The sequence below is a fragment of the Aptenodytes forsteri genome, unplaced genomic scaffold, assembly GCF_000699145.1.
Source record: "Aptenodytes forsteri isolate BGI_AS27 unplaced genomic scaffold, ASM69914v1 Scaffold166, whole genome shotgun sequence".
In the NCBI taxonomy this organism is placed as follows: domain Eukaryota; kingdom Metazoa; phylum Chordata; class Aves; order Sphenisciformes; family Spheniscidae; genus Aptenodytes; species Aptenodytes forsteri.
The window spans coordinates 3,002,207-3,024,275 of NW_008796110.1; the positions used below are offsets into that span (position 1 = coordinate 3,002,207).

The following is a 22,069-nucleotide window of genomic DNA, read 5'->3' on the forward strand; positions in this document are numbered from 1 at the left end:
GCTCCCTGTCCCTGTCTTCCAGCTCAGGGGGCTGGGTACCCGGAGAACAACTGGTCTGGCTATTAAAGACTGAGGCAAAGAAGGCATTAAGTACCTCAAGCCTTTTCCCATCCTTCGTCACTATTTCCCCCCGCATCCAGTAAAGGATGGAGATTCTCCTTAGCCCTCTTTTTTTTGTTAATATACTTATAGAAACATTTTTTGTTGTCTTTTACGGCAGTAGCCAGATTAAGTTCTAGTTGGGCTTTGGCCCTTCTAATTTTCTCCTTGCATAACCTCACAACATCCTTGTAGTCCTCCAGAGTGGCTTGCCCCTTCTTGCAAAGGTTATAAAACTCTCGTTTTTTCCCTTAGGAAAGGCTAAGTAACCAAAGTCCATGTTCCTTTATCAGGAATTCTGTTTCCAGTAGTACAGATTTCTTTTGGCTCTATATTATGTTTAAAGTTCCAGGAGTGATTTGGAAAGGAGTGTCTCATCTGCATCATTAATATACACTCCTGCAACTTCTGGTTCAATTGAGTTTTATGTCTCTGCTGGAAAATTTATGTCTGAACATTATACCTGTGTATTGATAAACAGTTGGTTTCATATCAGTGTATGTATAGTCCTATATATATGTGTATGTGTGTAAGTATGTATATGAAAGATTTCTCTAGGTTATAAAATATAGTCATTTATTTTTAGATTCTTAGAATCTGTGGATCTGGCAGACAGTCAGAATATGGAAAGCATGTCTTCAGTGGAATTAGATGGCACTTTTAACAGTGTTACAGGTAAGAGCAATTGAAAGCTGGTTTGTTCGTTCTTCTGACATATATAAGGTCAAGGTAAGGTCACAGGTACTGCTTCTCTAAGTGTATAATGTTACTTTCACGTACAAAGCCTTAGAGAATTCTTTTGGTTATTAGACTGGAAATTGACATTACCCTATCCTTCTGTCTTGCAGCAGAAGCCTTTCATATACATGGAAAAATACTTTCATAGGAGGTAGTGAATGAATTATTAAACACAGATGGTGTTCTTGATCATACTACATTAGATCATAAAGCAGAGTGACGTAACTCCCTCCCTCTAAAGGGGGATTCCTCAGAGAGAGGCACTGAAAACACTACTAAACAGCTGCTTGCTGAGGAACCCTTCTAAAGTTGTTGGATGGAAAGTTGTGTCAGTGGCAGAGTTGCAAGGTGCAGCGCCATGGAAAAGTAGTATCTTATAGACAGTTCTACAGATCCCATATTATTCTTTGAATGGTATTTTTAGGCCAGAATAAGAATAACTAAAAGTGAATTAAAGCTGGTTGGACATAGTCTGCATCTTTGCTTCTAGCTTTTAAAAATCCTTTGTTAATTAGCCATTATTAACATACTGTGACAGGATATTTCTAGAAGGGTGCAAAAGTCAAGAATAAATACTTCATGTCTAGACCACAACACTGTAAATTTAGAAAGAATTTTGCACATATTTACTGCACTGTGTATGTGTAGTAGAGGTTGTTCAGAGGAGGGACCAGGCAGTCCATATTGGTTTTAGAATAATGTATTTATGCTCTTGTCCAGAAAGATTACAGGGGGATGAATACAGTTTATGTTAGCAGTATCGTTCACAGTATACATTTGAAAAGTGTTCATTTTGATGAGTATTGCTATTTAACGTATACACTAATTTCTCCTCAAATATATTAACTCTTGATTAACTCTGTATTAACTCGTTTGTCTCCTGCTTACATCGCTTTTTCCTTTTGCTATATTGTTTTCATACATTATTAGGATTTCCATTTTCCTTTGTTCAGGTTTTGGTTTTGTGTGTGTGTGTATCTATCTGCCTATCTATCTATCTGTTTTTGTGTGTGGACATGATAAAGAAGAAAAAAGGAAGGAAAATAATTAGGAAATTCTTCTTGGTTTTAGATCTTGAATCACACTTACGGCGATGTCAGCATTTTTCTGTTACAGGTAGGAAACACTGACCTCAAGGTGAATTTTATTTTTACTAAAGAACAAAAATATTTTTGAGACATAAGCTCAAAGGTTGAAATAATATCTTTCACTTATTATAGGAAGAGCTATTCTAAGAGTGTAAGTTTGTGAATGTTACGTTGGTTTTATTCTGTTTTTAAAGGAATAGAGCATATTTGTATATTCTACTTTCATTAGGTTTTTTTCTACATGTTGAATTTCTGTACAGTGAAGTACACCATGCTCCCACAGCCTGTTGTGATTTACCTTAAAGACTGTAGTAACATGTTGTATTGATAAAACTAAGGCTGCAACTGGGAAGGGAAGAGAAGCTGGGCATTGAGGGAAAATGCACGTCTGCAATGGCCATTTCCCATGTTCTAAATATTATGGTGTTTAATAGGTATGCATGGCTTTTTTGTGTGTGTTGTTATTTTGTAGTATTAACAGATCATCAGGATTTGAATAACACAGAACTGAAAACCATTCTGAATAGCACGGCTCCTCAACAGTATCGCATTAGAGCAAAGCTGAGAACTTACAAACCCCAGAAGCTCTATCAATCTATTAAACTTCATTGTTCCAAATGCAACTCTTTGTAAGTGTTTCACACAATAAAAGTAATTAGGAATTGTTCTATTTGTTTTGGGATGCCTAGATTTTCAGTGTATTTTCATCCTCTTTTTTGTGTAAAATGAGCTGAATGTAAAGGTATTTCATTTTGAACAGAGATTTGAAACTCACTGGTAATAGGTAGGAAAACTTTAAATCATCAAATGAGTCCCATTTACAGAATCTTTTGAGTGCTTTCAAGACAATAATTTTTCTTTAATTTTCAAATTTAGCAGTGTGGTTTTTCCCATACCGAAGTTGTATTTAAGTACCTGTTTCCGTACTGCGGTTTTAAAATAGGATATGCAAAAAGGTATGATAGTCTCCAAGTGAATGAATAAAATATCTTTTGACTAAAGTGTATTTTCCAGAGAAGGCATCTTTTCTGGACCAAAAATATCAGGGAAACACCATTCACCTTGGTATTTTTGTCTTTTTCTCTGACCCGAGTCAGTTCACTGACCATTTTATCGTTGTTATTTCCCCTTTAATGCCGTTTGTCATTGTGTCAAATAATGCTCAGTCAAATAATCATATACCATTTCTGGTGTACACTCATCTAAAAATGAAAGAAAGTTTGTTTGAAATGGCCTATTTCTGATTAAACTACTCAGTGACACGCATTACAGTGCTATTCATGATCAGCTGAATCCTGTATCACTTTTTTTTTGCCTGACTTAGCCTAGCATCAGTCCCAAGCAAACAGCTTTATTGTTACTGGTGTAAACTATTGCTTTCTTTAAGTGATGGCACGTTAGCATTCTCCTAGCCTTTTGAAATTTTTTGCACATTTTCTGCAAGATTTATTAGATACAAACATCACTGAGACAAGAAAATGCCCCTACTATCCTTCTCTTACAGCTTTTGGATGCAAAGTAACACGCTTGCAGCTTTAGCAATATTGGTTCTTACCAGATGTTATATCATTCTCTTGGTTGCTAATGTCAGAGTAAGTGTCATCTTCATAAATACAAGTACATGGTCTTTATTACCAAGTATAAAAAGGAGATAATTACCAACTCTCTCTGCCACTTCTGTCACTTTTTTAATATATTTGCCAACTGTGTATAGTAATAAGCAGATACAATTGATAGAATTTTGTTTGTTCCTTATGAACTTTATCCTTAGCCCACAATTTTCCATGACTACTATAGCCTTTTTATATATTCTATATATAAATGAAATAGCCCAAGCTTTTGCCTTTTTTTTCATTGTCCTTTTTGTCACGGTTCATATTCCACTTGAAGCCAGCAGGTCTGTCTGTCTTAGGAGAAAACATTCTAATGCATTTTTAATTTGTGTGCCAACCACTGGCTTTTTGCCCATTGCTGGTAATATTGGTAAAATTTGAATGGTCTGCATTACTTCTCTGTGGCTGACGACTGGAAATGCATGAATGGTGCACTCTAGCAGGACAAGAAAGAAACTGTATGGTGCAGAGTTACAGATTTTCCCTTTACAGTACATATGTGAAGCTATTCTGCTCCTGCCCTTTTTTCTTTTACCCCCTCTCAAAGTAAAATAGGCTAGAACATAAAACTTGAAATCATATGAGCTTATACGGTCTTTTCACTCTACTGAAGTGGTATGCAGTTGTGTGGCCCTTTTAAGGCGCAACGGAAATCACATAAAGCTGATATATTTGTTTTTCCATGGATTTACATATGTGTAGATGAAGCCACTAGGCTGCCTCTGCTCCTAGGTAAGATTAGTTTACTTAGCATATTTATTAACATGGAAATGAATTATCTTGTCATAATTTGCTATACAACTCTAAATGTTTAAACTGATATAACAACAAAGTTAGTTTTCCTGTATATACTTTAACTCTTATGACTGTATTTTAATATTTATTTGGAGTACTGTTGTCCTTGTTGCTAGATTGCCTAAGGAGAAGCTGTTAGAATTTACTTACTCATTTTGGAAATGGTTTTAGGCAAGAAGTTCCAGATGGAGATGATTTTGACTTTATTTTGCAAGGCTCTGCTGTTACTGCCCCAAACCCAGAATTACACAATACATCCTGGTATGATTCTGTAACGTGGACTACACAAGACCAGAAACAAAGGAAAATAGCTATCCATTTTGTAAAGCATGATGAAATGCTTCAACAGCCTGAAGATACTTTGCTCATGATAGAAGGTAAGATAAATTGCAAATATACCACTTCTTTTATGGCACAGCATCCACTCTGAGTATCTACAAAATTAAGATATGTTGAAGTTGTATTCAGTGTAGGTAGTGGTGATCATAAAGGCATCTTCAAAGAAAAGAAAAACTCAGCTGGAACTTTAAGTTACTGTTGTGCAAACAGGAAAAAGTCATCTGTGAAGGTCTTGTAAGGTGCTTCTCTCTATTTTAAAACTATACCAATAGGTTTATTGTTGATTCTGCTAAAATTAACATCTGGATGTTAATTAACCCAAATTAACATTTGGGTTTTTTTTCTAACTGTGCTTACGGATTTTTCAGTTCTGATTTGAAAACTCATTGGGTCTTCTAAAAAAAAAAACCTTATTTTTAGTCTTGATACGGAAAAGTTTTGGAAGGCTTCTAATACAAGCCTACAATTAACTTTGTCAGCCTCTGGATGTCAGTGTTGTTTCAGATTAATAGAGCTTCTCGCAGTGTGAGGTTTTTTGGTTTGTTTTTTATCAGATTTCCTCAGGGAAGAGAAATAGCCACTGAACTTTAAACGAAGCAATTTAGCAAGATTACTAATAAGGAATGTTTTGAATAGAATAAAAGTAATAAATAATTGCATGTAGTACCATTCTGAGTTTAAAACAAAGTCTTCAATTGTGCTCACATGGTGGTGTGAATACACAAATGTAAGTCAGGTGGTCCTTTCTGTAAGGTTCAATGACAAAACCCCTTCTGTTTTCTGCTTTGTTTTATATTCAACTAGTTCTGATAGCTGCTTTATTTCTGACATGTTACAAACTGTTCTTTTTTTTTTCAATCTAACCTTATCTTTGTGCAAACAAAAGACAAAAGAATTTATTTCTACTCTATTTTCCTAAAATAACTGAACAATATAACTTAGTAAATCTTTTTTCAGCTATTAAAGTGCCAGCAGCTAAGTATGTGTGTATGTGGATATATGTGCTTCATGTTTGGAGCACAAGGAAAGGGCATAATCAGTGTTTTAGCACTTTTTTTCCCAGAACATTGATCATGAACCTTGCCAAAACTACATGCTATTTTAATTTTTATCTTTAAGTTTTTGGCAATGGAGATTTTGAAGTCTCCCTAAGAATCTTCCCAGCACTACAGACAACCCTCAAAAGCCAAACACATTATGACATTTATTAGACAGACGTGGTCTAGATTCTACTCGTTTATTAAACACAAGCAATTTGCTCTTCTGCAACACAATATTCTTCCCCATAATCATTATGCTGAAGCAAGGACTTCTTTTTGAGTGTTTGGCATCTGTTGGGCTGGAATTGAGGAAATAGTTGGATAATGGACAGAATTTTACATGACCCTCCACAGGGAATGAGGGGAATCCATAACCATTGCTACAGATTAGTTGAACTGAAGAGTGAAATGTTACGGTCGACAAGTAGATTAATGCTCCTTGCATATCCTCATTATTTGTACATGAAATCACTGTGATTCATATCATTGTCAACCCCTGGTAATTCTCTGTGTTTTGTGCCAGTATCTTGGAAGCCAGAATACATTTGCTCGATGTAACTTCGTATTACAGCGAAGTCGAAATTCTGGAGACCTTTTAGCAATGTCAGTTAAAACTACCCTGAATTTTGTATGTTAATCCCTTGAATGAGAGTTCAAATGTATATGAGAGGCTTTATCTGTGTCACTGTACTTGGAGAACCTTTGCCTTCTAACCTTTTGGGAAGCCATTTCAAATATCCTTGCCTCTGTTTTCTTTATTTTTTTTTTACTAGAAGTTAAGTTCATTGAGGAGGTTTCATGTTGTGCTTTTTTTCATCACCAGTAATAATGCAATTTTACTAATTTTATTTTCTACTCTAGTTACCTCTGCAATACAAGTAACAAATATATGCAATAAATATTTTACAATCCAGTGTCGTAATTACTTGTCATAAAGTCTTTGAAATGTCTTAGTTATAGTTAGTGGTAAACAACACAGCTGTATATATTTATATATACAATAATATATCTATTATTATATATACAAGAATATATTTACTTTAAAACAGGTTGCTTTTTTTAATTGCTGTTCACGAGCTGATTCAATCATATTTTACCACATTTCCACTGAATTGGTGAAATGTCAGAAAGATTCCGTAATCCGTTCTGCAGGCCATACTACAGAGACTGAACGCAGGTTATCCCATGATTTATAATAAATTTGAAAGAACTTCTTGTTGTCACTGGAGTCTGAAAATCTCAGGGTTCCAGCTGTAATATATTAAATTTCTGCTGTGTTCCTAGCATAGCCCCAATTTAGTAGCGCTCAAATTAGCATAAAGTTTGGTGGTTCTGCATTTCCTGCCTCATGTCAATTATGATGTGGTTGAATAACTACTTTTTCATAAACTGCTGGTTAAAAATTAATAGATTTTTGCTACTTAAAAGCTGAAAAAACTTACTTAGGAGCAATTGCAAAAAGTCAGGGGTTTGGGGGGTTTTTTTGCCCCCAAAAAATTGCTAGTAAAATCATAGGAGAGATTATATGAAAGTGATGCTAACTAAGTACAACTTCATGGTTACAGTGTTAGCTATGAGGAAGATATTAAGGTATCTGCTCTGATAAACATCCATCTTTGATTCTTTATTGAGTCTCTTGTTGAATAAGAGTGAGAAGGTTATGGACAATTTTTTCAGTTTTCTGTAGTAGGTCTCAATTTTTATTGAAGGTCCTGAAATCAACATCTAATCAGCCAAGAAATGCAAATTGTTCAATTTATTCTTGATTACAGTTTAAAAACCCATATTTTTCTGTTTTTAATAGGTGGAACACTAAAAGAAGTCTGGAAGCTTACAAAAAGATTTAAATGTGTTATTCCTGTGAGATCCACAGAAGATGATCTTGAATTATTAGATCTTTCAGCTCCTTTTCTATTACAAGGGAACATAAAATATTATGGGTAGGTTAAAAGTATTTGTTGATATTTTAGTAGTTGCAGTAATAGATACCATTTTCTTCAGTAATTCAAACTGCAGTGCTCAAGGGATAACTTACCCAAAGATTCTTTGATGCAAAATACATAACATGGTCAGCAGTACTGAGATCAGGGATGAAATGCCATACTACTACCTCATATCAAAGGACTCAACTGCAGTTGGGCTTTATCTTGCTCTATAAATCTTATGTCCTCAATTACACAGCACCCCAGGTTCAGTCTTGCCTGTGGTGTGTGGGTAAGGCAGTATACTACAGAGATGGAAGTGCACATATGAGTCTCTTTAGGCTGCAAAATGCCTAAATCTTCCTCTTTTAGTCCAGGTCTTCCATTTTCTGGCCAGAAAATACCATTTTCTGATCTTACTCGTTAGACTAAAGTCAAAACATATGTTGCTTTAGAACTGTATGCTGGTTTTTTTGTACACAGATAATATTTAGAGACCCAGAAAATAATTTCAGGCTGTCAATCCATGTCTCATTCTCTCTCTCATTCCTAGTGTTGGGAAAGCTTGGGTTTTGGAAGGAATACAGGATTTTGGACAGCCTTTCCTCACCATTTGCCATTTATTGAGATCCACAACACTGCAAAGTGCCTTACCTATTTGTGGATGTCAGTCACTGTAGAGACAACTTCAACGGGTTTCTGAATTCCGTAGTTCAAAGGCTGTGGAATACAGTACACACATCTAGGTCTGGTATCTGTTCTATGCCGTGCAATACCTTGTTCCTGCTCAATGAGAGCTGTTCTCCCAGTACTACACAGCAGCATGCAGTTACCAAGTTCAGAAATACCAGTCTACTTCATGCAAGCTACTGAGTCCTCCCTCTCAGCAGTCCTAATGAGTTCAAGCAGAGTGCTGCGTTGCACTACTTCAGTCCTGTTGGCAGTAAAAAAATTTCTGTGCAGAAACATTGCATGTTTCACATGAACCCTAAAGTTTCCCATAAGGGCCTGTGATAAAATAAATACAGATAATTATTTCTCTTTGTCATATATTATTTTGACCTTTCCAGATATGGCTGTCCACAGCTTTTTTAAATAAAGGCAATATATGGGTAATTCTACTGGGACTGGATCTTCACCAATACAAAGTATTTCCCCTTGCACTTTCATAATCCATGTATTTCCCCAGCTGCGCACAACTCACCTTCAGACATCGTTCTCTGCTTCAATGGCTGTATTGTAAAAGCCAACGCTCTATAAGATATTCCATGATTGTGTTTAGGATATTTAGGAAGGAACCTCACAGAGATGTTGACATTTCAGAGCTTTGTTCCATGCTTTTTTTTATCAGTAGCATATACTTAGCCAAGTCTAAACTTAAAGATTCTGTATAGTAGAATGAAAAGCAAAGTTATTTTTGCTGTAGGAATGACCTTGAATACCTGTATGAATATGTATGTGTGTGCATGTGCATGTATATTTTTTTATATATATATATGAACACACACACTTGCATATAAAAAACTAAATTCACAGCTAAGTTACTTTATTGGAGTTTGGGTGGGTTTTTTAAAGGAAAAAATTAACTTCATTGAGCTTGTCTTTATATCACTTGAGCAGAACTAGTGCTGTTGATTTTTATGGCACGTTTTGTATGTAATTCTAAAAGATAATAAATGTCTCTTTTAAGTTCTAACTGTAATACACTAGCACAGAAGCTTAATTTGGAAAAAGATAGTTGTTCTGTAATTTTACTTCTTGAGGCAAATGAGAACTTTGAAAGCAGTTCTTCAATATTTTCATCCACTTGCAGCATGTTTACTATGTCACATGTAAAATCTATAATTACTGGTGTAAATACACCAGTAATAAGAGATTGTTTTAATAACTCACAGTTAACATTTTTAACGTTGATAAAGTCAAATTTCTCCTCTAACCCTGCTGTGTTTTTAGAGCGCGCTACAAGTTCAGATTCATTCCTGCTTTTACAAAGTGAGATGTTGTTTGTATTGCTAAACAAAGTAGTGACATGTGAATATACGTTTAGCAGTGTAGTGATCTTAGAATCATAGAATAGTTTGGGCTGGAAGGCACCTCTAAAGATCATCTAGTCCAACCCTCTGCCATGGGCAGGGACATCTTTCACTAGATCAGGTTGCTCAAAGCCCCACTCAGCCTGGCCTTGAACGCTTCCAGTGACTGGACATTCACAGCTTCTCTGGGCAAGCTGTTCCAGTGTCTCACCACCATCATCATAAAGAATTTCTTCCTTCTGTACAATCTAAATTGACCCTCTTTCAGTTTAAAACCATTGCCCCTTGTCCTGTCACTACAGGCCTCAGTAAAAAGTCTCTCTCTGTCTTTCTTATAAGCCCCCTTTATATATTGAAAGGCTGCAATAACATCTCCCTGGAGCCTTCTGTTCTCCAGGCTGAACAACCCCAACTCTCTCAGCCTTGATGTATAGTTTTCCTCCTTTCTATTCACTGAGGTGGTCTTTTCCAGACCAAAATGACTTATTTCTTCTCCGGGATAATTCAAAAACAGCATTAAGGGTTTTGATGTGGTCTAAAGCTTGTGTGTCTGGTAAAATAGTTATTTTAAACAGCAATAGAAATACTTTTGCACTCCCACTGAGTAAGGAAATCGGAATTATTATTTTTTTTCTGTGCAGAAAGCTTCTAGTATAAATAAATCAGTGTTTGGTTAGTCTCAGTATCTTGTTTTAAATGCTAGGTGCAAGCAGTGTTCAACTCCAAAGCCTGTCAAGAGTCTAAGTTCCATTGCAGCAGAACAACGACCATCATGGGAACCAACTGAAATAGCACAAGGTCAGCTGACATGATATTGTCCTGAAATACTTTTGTGCCTTGATTCTGAAGTGTTTATATGAAATAGTTTCATTTCTGGGTTGCAGTTTTGTACAGAAAGCATGCCATTTATGGTTATGCTTGAGTATAAAGCTGTAAAAAGTATTCACCTTCTACTAGTTGAAATAACATCTTTACTTTTGAAACCATTACAGTATGAATTAAAGGATTTTATATGTTGAATAGTTTCTTCTACCATAGGTGTCACGAGTAACACCTATCATGGTACAGATGTGATGAATTTTTGGTTGCAGATGTCATTTTTAAACTGTGTACCTGCTTGCAGTCCTAGAAGTTAGTCTTGCTTTTCCTTTTGAAGATACAGTTTTTTCTGACCTGAACTAAAAAGAACTTATTTAATGACTAGTACAAGTTAGACTTTTATCTTCTGTAAGCCTTATCAATGCTAAGCATATTCCAGAGAGTCTGCAAGAAATAATATTCAAATGAAAGGGATTATACCATAACATATATGTGTGTTCCATGCTTTGTGTTGTTCCTTGTATGTAGTCAACACGTTCAAATGCTGGAGGTAAAATGGAGCTTAAAACTTCACAACTTATTAAGGAATTATGTTGTGGTTTTATTTTATCATCTGTATTTTCAGACTAAATGATAACCTGCAAGTATATCAGATCATTTGAACATAAAATGACTAGCCAATTTAAGTAGATGTACCCAGAAAGGACTGATGTAGAGTTGCAGTAACTTTGTATGTTTAAGATATTTTATGTTTGCAGCATAACAGTTACTGCTGCCAGTGAGAGAATGACTATAGTCATTTACTTATGCTGGTATCTTTTCAGAACTGCCAGCAAAGTTTTTCTGAATAAGACTTTGCCTGGTAGCTTTTACTACATCATATGAAACAAATTGTTTTCCTCAGAAGATACGTTTTCAGGTGGAATGCTATCTTGTTATCACTGAATTAAGAGCAAGTCTCCTTTAATCTTGCATGGATAAAAGAACAGGAGAAGGAGGATCCTACCAAGGTGGGGTCTAAGATCTAAGCAAATATTAGCATTTGTTTTACTAGGATGAGAATAAGTACTTAAAAATCTTTCTGCATTTTTATAGACTCATCTATTAAAGTGTTTCTAGGTAAATTGCAATGCGCTCAAAATACAAACCACATTTTGCTATTCAGAGCCTCTGTTTTTTGGCCTGTCAATTTATACTTTCAAAGACAGTATTCAAAGTCAGTTACTATTAAAGGAGGGATATTGTCAGCTTGAGTTGTTATGGTTTGTCTTGCATATTCCCTCTAAGAAACAGATCAGGGGTTTTTTTCTTCAGTTTTAGGTATTGAGCCGCTCCAGTATGTTTTTATTATGAAGTTTACACTGGTTGATGGAACAGGAGCACTAAATGCATACCTTTTTGATTATGTAAGTAAATCTAGGTAAAGATAAACTCTACAGATTATGTGGGTTTGGATTTTATTTGTTTTAAAAATAGCAAATGTATGTACAGAAATATTCATTCTATGTTACCTGCAGTGTTTTGCAGGGACAGTTACAAGTGCTGTAATGTTACTAATACTGTCCATCAATGAAGATGCACAGAATGTAATTTTTAGTAATTTTTCAATGAAATAGCATAGAATATCAAAGCATGAAGACAAAACTGAAACTTGTAGATAGATTATTTTATATTTCCATAGACTTTTATACATTTCCATGGCTGAATTTCTCTTTTACTGGCAATGTTAAACTGTGCAGCCTGAATGCTGTGTGAATGATGGGAATGTTTCAGGATTTATGCAGGTAACTTCTGGATTAGTTCAAAATCTCATTACCTCTTTTTTTAACTCTCAGTAGAATCTATCCATTCAGTAATTCTTGATTTTTGTTTCATATGACCATGCAGTAGAAGAGGCCTTCCTTCCCCTGAACCTAGGCAGGACTTAGCTATAGCTATACAGATATTTGTCTTTGATTTCAGAAGCAGTTTATTCAATTTTGCTAACCATAGAATTAACCTATCTTCAGTTTTCTCTGAAGCAACTTAAGACTGTTCCTGCTACCTGAGACACTGAAGAACAGATGGTTTTCCTGTCACTACACACTGTATAATGATTTTACCTTCTGAAGGCTAAAAAACCACCATTCATTCTATCTTCTTCCATCTAAGAGTTTTTTTCATATCAGAGTTTTTTTTCTTCCATAAGAGTTCCCTGAAAGCTCCGACCATCCTCACTGTTGTTCTCCTGGTTTCTTCCTAGGTGGCCCACATCTTCCTTGAGGTGCTAAAACTTCTAAACCCTAGCATGAGGCATTGTCAGATAATGCTTCTATATGTATAAACCAGTATGGTGATCACTTAATTTCTTGCTTACTGATTCATGGTATAATCCCTTCATCTCTGAGTAGAACCTTGGCTTTAAGATATTATTCCTCATTCTTTGAGCAGTTGATTTGGCTTGCTTAAAAGCAGTATTTTATATATGTATCTGGTGTGTGTGTGTGTGTGGGTGTCATACTAGCTCTCAAGTTTGTAAAAAATTAATTCTAATTCTTTATTCCTGTATACTTGCAGTTCCCCCACCTTGATTTTGTCTGTAAACATAGTGGGTCTATTTGCTGTTCCATAAAGCATGTCACTAATGAAAATTATCAGAATCACCAGACTTAGGACAATCCTCTGCAGAATCCACTTTGGACGTCTTCCATTTTGACAGTAAACTAACGATTACTCTTCAGGATTTTTTAAACTTCTTTCCTTTTTACTGTAATTCATAAGCTTTGTTATTAGATTAGCAGTTTCATGCACAATGATGGCTTGAGTAAGAATTTTTTGTGATACTGAAAGGTGGAGGATTTCTGACTAACAAGAGCTGGTCATTGTTTCCTACTTCTCCAATTTAGGGCTGAAGATGAATTGTATACGTCTAGCATCCTCCTTAGTGAATTTACTCCTTTACATGTATTTTTGTGTGCAATAGGAATATCTGTTGCTATGTACTTCGCGGGGGTTTTTCCTTTTGTTTTACCTTTTGGGTTTTTTGGTTTGGTTTGGTTTTTTGCACACACACGCACACACCCATTTTAGTTACTACCCTAAGTTTTGAGATGGTATGTCAATTATTTTGAAAAGGGAAAATAATAAAAAAGTGAGAAGAATTTGGTAAAGGAGAGAATTATAATCTAAAATAGATTACTATTACATTGTACCTTTTGTCCTTCTATAAGTACATTGTGTGTTTTCTTATTCCAGCAGTTCATAGCTGGGAATATCAGGATCTCACAATACACATTTGGAGTAATCTATCTACCCAAGTGGAAAATAGTCAGTGTAGTGGCACTTCAGAGTTATAACTTTGTTCAAAATGGGACAGAGAAACAATTTAGTGGGATTTTTTTTTTCCCTACAGCGATGCTATTTAATGTGTATATATCTGCATATTTTCCACCATTGTACTAAATGACTTTGAATGGGACTTTGAAGGGAATACTCTTCCTTGTTTAATTTTAAGACAGTAAGTAAAAATAATATTGGAAGAAATGTAAGTGTGTGTTCTTAAAATACACAGCATATTAGCAGCAAAGGAGGTCAAAGACTGCAATCCTCATTTCATTGAGTCATCTTTTCCTTCTGCTGCCCTTTTTCCTTTTTATATCGAGAAACTAAACTGCAAAAGGAAGGTGGGGAAAAGATTTTAAACCATCTCTTGATGCAGAATTCCAAAAATCTCTACTTCAGGGTAGCTCAGATTCTTATCAGATACTGCTCGGTACTACAGCTTAGCTGCAGGAAAAAAAACCACAATTTCTTCTGAAGTGCCACCTGCTAGCATTCCTGCTGGTGGTACTTCAAAGACAAGCCAATACCTTCCAAGCCTAAACTCGGATCCTTCAGCGCCACCTGAGAAGGAACTGGGCTACTTTGAAGTGCAACTTTACACTAGCTTCCAGTCGCACTTCTGTAGGAACGCTCTCAGTTCATTTCTCTCTTCTCCTCTTCATAGGAAAAGTCATTGAAGGAAAAAATTGGAAAATTTTATAGTCAGAAGAAGAATTGGAAGAGTGAGAGAAAAAATAGTTATCTGTGTCAATTTTGCTGCTGGATTATCTGCTAACTTCTGATCACTTTCATTAAATGTGTCATACAAAAATTAAAAAAATGCAGATTATTCTGTATTTGTATCTTTTAACAAAAAGGAGAAATTGCCATCAAAAACCTTAGCTCACTTTGAGAAGATATAAGATGATGAGCCCTTAGAGATAAAAAATCAGGTAACAAACTTGGAAAGAATAAAATGGGAGTTTTGTCAGTCATGCTTACTGTATATGGTTTAGAAATATGCAGAAAAGGTTTATTTAACGTTTCAGTGTTCCATTATTTATTTTACTCCTCCGTTCAGAAATGTATCCCACAGTATAAGCCTTTCTCCACAGTTTCTATAACTATCAAAAAATGAAACTCAAACTAAGGGAGTTTCACTTGTATGAAGCCAGGTTGCAGTGCCCCCTTGTTTTCAAGTGACTTTGTTCATCTCAAAATGTTCTGCTCACTGCAGTGAGGGACTGTTGAGGAGGACCGACCATCCTCTCCAGCCATAACGTTGTCTGGTTATGGAAGTTTATGAGGAATACCTGCCAGTTATATATACAGACCTACATGTGTGCTTTCTGGGCAGCTGTAGTCCCTGAATACTCAGGGGTACTGAAATACAGACTATTAATTTTTTCAGACTGTTTTTTTTTCTGTATCTGAACAGTTTTAGAAATACTATTGTTCTTCTGTTGTGTTACCTATCTGGATAATTTTAAGTTCCTGAAATGATAAAAGAACATGCGGTCAGGGTTCTGGCTAATGATTTCTTACCCCTCTTCCAACACCTCATACTTTTCTTTTCTCTTCCAGGAAAAGTTTTTCCATATTCCTGCCTCTGAAATCTTAACTAGTAATTTTCTTCAGCAAAAGATGCAGATGACCATGAATACGCTCTGTCCTCCAGGAAGAAAATTAGGTCAGCTTGCCATTATTTTAAAGGGGGGATGGGAAGGGAAGGGGTCTTTCAATCTGCTATTGCATATGCAAAGTCTTAGAATTCAACTTACGCATGGGCAAAACTAAGAACAGAGAAATGCAGGAGTCTGTAAGGAGAGTTGCAATTAATTTGTTTTGATACATTTCTTTAATGGTAGAACTCCCTTTTGAGAAAGAAAAGTAATGGTTCAGTAAATTCTCATGTAGCATGCAGTGATGCATGAATACAGTCATGTCTATGCAGGCATTAACATGTCATTTGTATTCATATGGAAGTTAACCAGAACACCCTCGTACTGAATGTCACCGCACATTAGGGAAAACTGAAAGGGAATTCAGCGTATGGCACATGCTTTGGGTGAGATTCTACTTTTGAACGCACGTGCTGATTTAGAGCATCCCTTGCTACAGGAAACATCCATGGAAATTGAGCAAAAACTTAATCCAAATCCAGTCACAGAGGTTTTTGTGCAGTATTTCTGTTATGGCAGAAAGTAGCTCTGCCTAAACTACACATGTCCAAGGTAGCTATATGTCTCTGCCGCAGCTCCGACCTCCAGAGCGTACTCCCTCTAAGGATGTGGCTGTCAGTGACCACCACAACCATGCTGGAGTCTTTACCATACTTACAGAAAGTGGCACTATTGTAAAGGGTGTAAAGGATGTTCCCTTTTAGACCAATGAAATTGTCTCATTGAGACACACGGAGATGAGTTTTTATTATTGGAAAGTCTTTATATGTGCTATACTGTGGTACAACTACTGGTACCAAGTATTTCGGGGGGGGGGGGCGCGTTGGGGGGGGGGGGGTGAGGCTTAGAAGACTGTCACTGAACACCATTTCAGATGGTGTAGGAAATTTTAAGATACAACTTGGAATTTCAAAATCAGTAATTCATTTTTCTTCCTATTAACTGTTGTATATATTTAGGTATTCTAGTTAAGATCCTGTTCGAGTTATACTTCTCTCCTATAAAAGTTAGAAATGAGTATTAAACAATAATTTGGGGTTTTGTTTGTAGATGACTTGCCATGGCTGGAATGCTTCATCAAGTCCTATAATGTCAGAGATGAGATGAAACATCAAGTTTATTACCAAATTTTTGACACTACAGTTGCTGAAGATGTTGTATAGTGATGTGTTGCTAATAGGAAGTAATCCAGTAAGAATCCAATTTTGGGGGTTTTTGGGATCAGAGACGCTATTAAAAAAAAAAAAAAAATTTTTTTTCCCCTTTCTTAGGAATTCAGCCTGTATGTATGAAGTTTTAGTTTGTATATTAATGTGAATTATGCTTTGCTGTATTTACTGCTTTCCTGGCATACAGCCTTGTGATCTGAGTGCGGGTAGAGGTGCTAAACTTTTCACTGGAGGCTGCTTGGCTCAGGCTGATGGAAGCAATCTAGTATCCATCTGTCCTTCAAAAAGGCAGTGATGAGGTTACTCTAAACTGGTGAGTTTTACTGGTGAGAAATATAGTCAGAATGATGATGCTTTGTTCATTTCTGTATTAAACAATGTAAGCAGAGATAGGGAAAAGGAGCTCTTCAGTAAACTTTCTTTCAGACTACTTTGTGCAAGCATATGTTACTGTTCTCAGTAAGCCAGTTTGACAGGGAGGTTGTCCGTTTTTAGAGATTTCTTTGATTTTGCACTGATATGTACACGTAGACAGAACTCTTCCTGTTAATCATACTAAGGTAACTACCATGTGTACCAGTTACTATAGATTTCAATGGAGTTATGAATGTGACCATGTAATGATTATCACTAAAATTAAAGTCAAGCCATGACAGTGAGGGTAGTGTAAAATTGTAAAATGAATATTGACATTTGCTAGATTGTAATGATTTTTAAAGTGGCCCGACTGGGTACCAAAGTTGTTAGCATGCTTATTAGCTGGGTCTGTTTTCAAAGGCTCTCACATATCTGGCTAAATTTACTGTCAGATTACACTGCCCAGATCTGCCTTTTCTGTCTTACATAATCAGATCGTATGACTAAGTTTAGAGATACAGAACTGATCTAGTGATATCATGGCTTGAAAATACTGCTGAACTAGAACAATTACTTGGTGGTTTTACTTTGCATTCAGAAGTCCGTAGGACAAATTCAGGACGTGTTTCTCCAGCGATAACTAATGTAGAAATTCCTGTCAAATCAAATGCTTTCTGTCAGAGCAAAATTACTTAATATTTACAATAGCTGATTTTTAAGGGAGTTCAGAAGCAAGATGGAATACTTGTAAGTAGATTATTATTATTTTGATAGTAGATGACATTTTATTTTTAAATTTCTCAGGGCTGTTTAGTAAATTATACAATTTGTCATTTAAAATTTCATCTAAATATCTTCTGATAATTTTCTGGTACTCTTAAAAAATTATACTGGGTTTATATGTCATAAACCAGGAAATTATGTTCTTTATTGATTAGTGTATAGGGAGAATCAATATTAAAAGTGGTTTTTGGATATTTCCTTCAAAAAGGAAAAAAAACAACTTTGGAATTGAACAAGCAGTTTACCAAAGAGCATTACTGGCTTATGAAAGCTTGCCTGAATCTGTGAATAAACACATAAGCGAAAAATAGTTATAACAAGTTATTAAATGGATATTATAAAACTTTAGACACTGGCCATATCCAAATAATTTCAGAAGTTAGGGGTTAAATTGAAGGCAATTTTTTTACTTTTCTTGTATATAGTGTATGAAAACACTGGAAAGAAATGTTTTTATTTTTAGGTTTTTGTTAACAGCTCTGATAGATATTGATATTGTACATTTTTTCTAAATAAGTCTGTGTAAAGTAATAGATAAGAATATGCTTCGAACTTCAGTGTAAACTAAATCAATTTCACCACATCTCGTCTGAGATCCCTGCCAGAAAACTCTGCATATACATCACTTGATTTTTGTACTGTTGAATATTGTATTAAAATGTTTAATAAAGATTTTTCTACATATTGAGGGTTTTTTGTATTTGACTTTTAGTTCCTTGTTTGTAAGGAATGTCATCAGTAGCCTTCATCCAAGAAAATGCTCCAAATGAATGTTTGTATAGTTTGTTAGATTGAAACACACATGTTTAATTCTCCTTCTAAATATATTTCATAGAAATAATTTTAATTAGTAATGAAAAATTATGTCTTTGACAATACTAAAGATCACTGTATAGAAAGGAATTAGTGTACAGACAGTTGAAAATGTTTGTGTCTCATTGGTAGCCTTTATATGGAGCAGTGGAAGTCACTGAGATGGGACTCTGACCTCTAATTACTCATCCTGGTCAATGCTGAGGCCTGTGAATAGCTGATTGACTTGAGATTGCTGTGTCCTGAACTTACAGCACCAACAGACTCCAGTTTCTGAAAGCTGAGCGTCTCAGGCAGCAATGACTTAGCCATTATCAGCAACCTCCTTAACGGAAACAAAAGTCACATTTCCCTTGGTCAGTTTCTTAACCAGGTATGTGATTTGAGTTTCTAAAACATTAATAAAAGGTCAAATGTCTATTTTAATAGTTTACAAAAATTACTGAAATAGATCATAATGTATTTAAAGACACTGAAAAGTTGAACCAATAGTAGATCAGTTTAACATCGGTACACTCAGAACCAATGAAAACTCCGGGCATGTCTTCCTGGTGTCTCATCTCCTTCATCCACATACATCCCAGCATACAGGGTAACTGCATCAAAACAACAGCATCTTATTAGAGATGTGGACTAAATGGTAAATATGCATGGAATGTGAAGTGTATAGCACACAGCAACATCACCACAGGCAAGGGCAAAGAATATCTGACTGTAAATAAAGGAGGAGCTATGAGGGAAAATTAAAAAAGCTATAAAAGAACAATAAGGGAACATGAGCCCATCCCCAGCTCCAGTTACACAGGTGAGTGCATAAAAATGGGAATATTGTAATTAAAAAAAAAAAATTAATGAGAGTCTTCAGAAAGAAAAACGCACAACAGAAAACAAAATAAATGTGGAATAGTATTTTCAGGAATGCCTGTATGATTGGGCTCCTTGAAGTCCTTGTTTTAAGGGGTTTTAAACACAATTGGAAGTCTCTCTAAAGTCAGTTGAATGTAAGCTCTCGGAGGCCTCACGCTTTCTTGAAACTCCAATTGGAAAGACAGAATGAAAATAAATAACATATATTGCAGAAACAAGGAGGCATTCCCGGTAGATGACCTGCTGTTCAGTGGTGATTGAACTTTCTCATCAGCTTTTGCTGTCATGGGATCCAGAGATTTACAGACGAGATTTTGAAATGCTTTGCTTAATAGTAATCCTTTGGCTACGGAGCAGCCGGAAGTGGGGTTGCAAAAAAGACAGTAGAGCCCACAGGCTAACAAGGTGAGGTTTGCAACAGAAGGAAGAGAGTTTATTGTGCTGACAGGGATGAGTGCTTAGCTCTTCAGTACCACAGTGGTTTACATCACAATAATTTACTCACATTAGGTCACTTTTTTGGCCAAAGCCATTGCATTAATATGTGAAACTGGCAGGAACTGGGGCACTGCAATAAGGGGCAAGGCCAAATATTGAAATGGAGTTGTGAAAAAATTAAGCAAATACAATGTTCAAGTTCTTCAGATGGAATGGGAGCACTGCAGAAAATTTTATTCAGCGAAGGAGAGAAAAAATTTCAAATAAGAATTTACTTCAAATAAGCATTATTCCAAGTGTACTGAACAGTGAATATTAAGAATTGGAAACAAGGAAATTCAGCAGAAGATGGAGAGAGAAGGGAAGAACGGTTTCAGACGACAGTACCAAAGGCAAGAAGTGATAGTAGAGAGTCTTCATGAGACAGTTTGCTGCAGCTCCTGTTCACAGCATTTCCTATACGTGAAATTCCCAGTAAGAACTACAGTTTGTGGAAACATCTATCTGATGATGGATTACCAGATCCCAAGTGCTTGAAAAATGTATAGCAGAACTATGTTATAATTCATGAGTTCATATTTGTGGTAAAGCTATCGATGGACTTCACCCCAGAACAGTGCTACAATGTGTTTTTTCTTCTTGTTTTCTGCTACAACTCCCAACACACACATACAGAGGTACCTCCATAAAACTGCTGCAATGTTATCATTTGTCTGCATAAACCAAGCAAATTGAAAGTATAGGCATAAATCTACATTTAGTAGATACTTGTTTTAATTTCAATTTTTGCAAGTAAACTAGGAGGAAATATGCTTAATGTGGAAATATGTGCCGGAGAGGAAAAAATGAATTTTTTTGTCTCGTAACTGTTCTATTACATGCAAAGCTTGGAGCATAAATTTCTTCTGTACCTTCTCCTGTGTGTGTACAGCCTGTGGACTACCACTGTTAAAAAAATACAGTTTTGTGAAGTACAAGCTACAGCTTTATAATTGAGTCCGTATTTAACTGTAATTTCGAAGACTGGCTATCAGGTAGCTTTGAATTATGGAGGTGTTACTTCGCTGAAAGGAAATCTCTGAATGATGGCAGTTTAGAAATGTTGCTTCAATTTTGTGACTAAAAGAGTGGCAAAACTGAACACTGAAATCTGCTTAAGTACAGTCTTTCTTTCTTTCTTCTGTCTACAAATGACCCCTTAAGCAACTCAAAGGCCCTCTGAAGCAATGTTTCAAATGACAAATATGATCAGCCACAGGTGGGATGTGTATTACCAGAGGGGTTTTATTGTTTTTAACAGGGGGGTGGGTAAGGGGCTTGCATCAGACAGCAGTGTTTAATGCTCTTATTCTGGCATACATTAATACGCTACTCCATCTTGAAGGATACTCTTTTCCTATCACCGTTTACTATGCTAAAGGTGCAAAATCCCGTTAAAAAATGAAGCAGTTGCAGTGATTGAGTTTGACATAAACCCACAGTACAGAGAGATGTCAAAGGTCACCTTGACATCGGTCAAGGTTTCTCATGGTGCATAGGTACCCTGCTATGTGTGAAAGGCATAAGGTCTCACTGCTCATAAAGCTACAGTTGTCTTAAAGGGAGACGACTACTGTACGCTTCCACTATTTGCTGTGTTTTGTCGAGGGTAAACCTACTAGCACTAAAAGTAAGGAGAAAGGTGAGGCATTGCTTTTCCCCTACAGGTCAGTCAATGCGTTTTAGCAATGTGCCGCTGCTTGGGTCCTTCTTGCAGCAAAAAGCAGCAAAAAAGAAAGCTTGAAAAGCTTCCTTTGAAGGGATGGGAAAGGTCAGAAGTTATACGTGAAAGGACAGTTAGGAATGAGGAGTGCCCCTTAAATATCTATCAGTGCACTTCTAAAAATCAGATATTGTAACTTGAAAATCTGTTGACTGCCATGATCTATATGTTTTGATAATGAATAAGCTTTTGATTATTCTAATCTGTACATACTAATTCACAATTATGTTTCTAAACAGGTTTAATTCCTCTGGATCCAGTTACTAGAAATTGTTTGTATCTGAACTGAGAGAGGTCAGTTTGTTTTTTCTTTATAAACTGAATGTGGGGGAAAAAAGAACTTGGCAAAATTACGATATTCATAGAATCATAGAATCATTAAGGTTGGAAAAGACCTCTAAGATCATCGAGT

At 35.9% G+C, this 22,069-nt stretch overlaps 1 protein-coding gene across 2 annotated transcripts in view; it reads left to right on the forward strand.

The window, feature by feature from the left end:
- Positions 1-18,452, forward strand: part of POT1 (protection of telomeres 1) — a 70,026-nt gene extending 51,574 nt beyond the window's left edge. For both annotated transcript variants that reach the window (XM_019474056.1, XM_009286788.2), the window contains 9 exons: positions 686-774; positions 1,909-1,953; positions 2,398-2,554; positions 4,505-4,710; positions 7,517-7,652; positions 10,371-10,465; positions 11,801-11,892; positions 15,371-15,476; positions 16,519-18,452. In XM_019474056.1, the coding sequence (XP_019329601.1) occupies positions 686-774; positions 1,909-1,953; positions 2,398-2,554; positions 4,505-4,710; positions 7,517-7,652; positions 10,371-10,465; positions 11,801-11,892; positions 15,371-15,476; positions 16,519-16,631 (1,039 nt within the window). In that variant the 3' untranslated portion in view covers positions 16,632-18,452. The remainder of the gene's footprint in view (positions 1-685; positions 775-1,908; positions 1,954-2,397; positions 2,555-4,504; positions 4,711-7,516; positions 7,653-10,370; positions 10,466-11,800; positions 11,893-15,370; positions 15,477-16,518) is intronic.
- Positions 18,453-22,069: the final 3,617 nt, after the last annotated feature.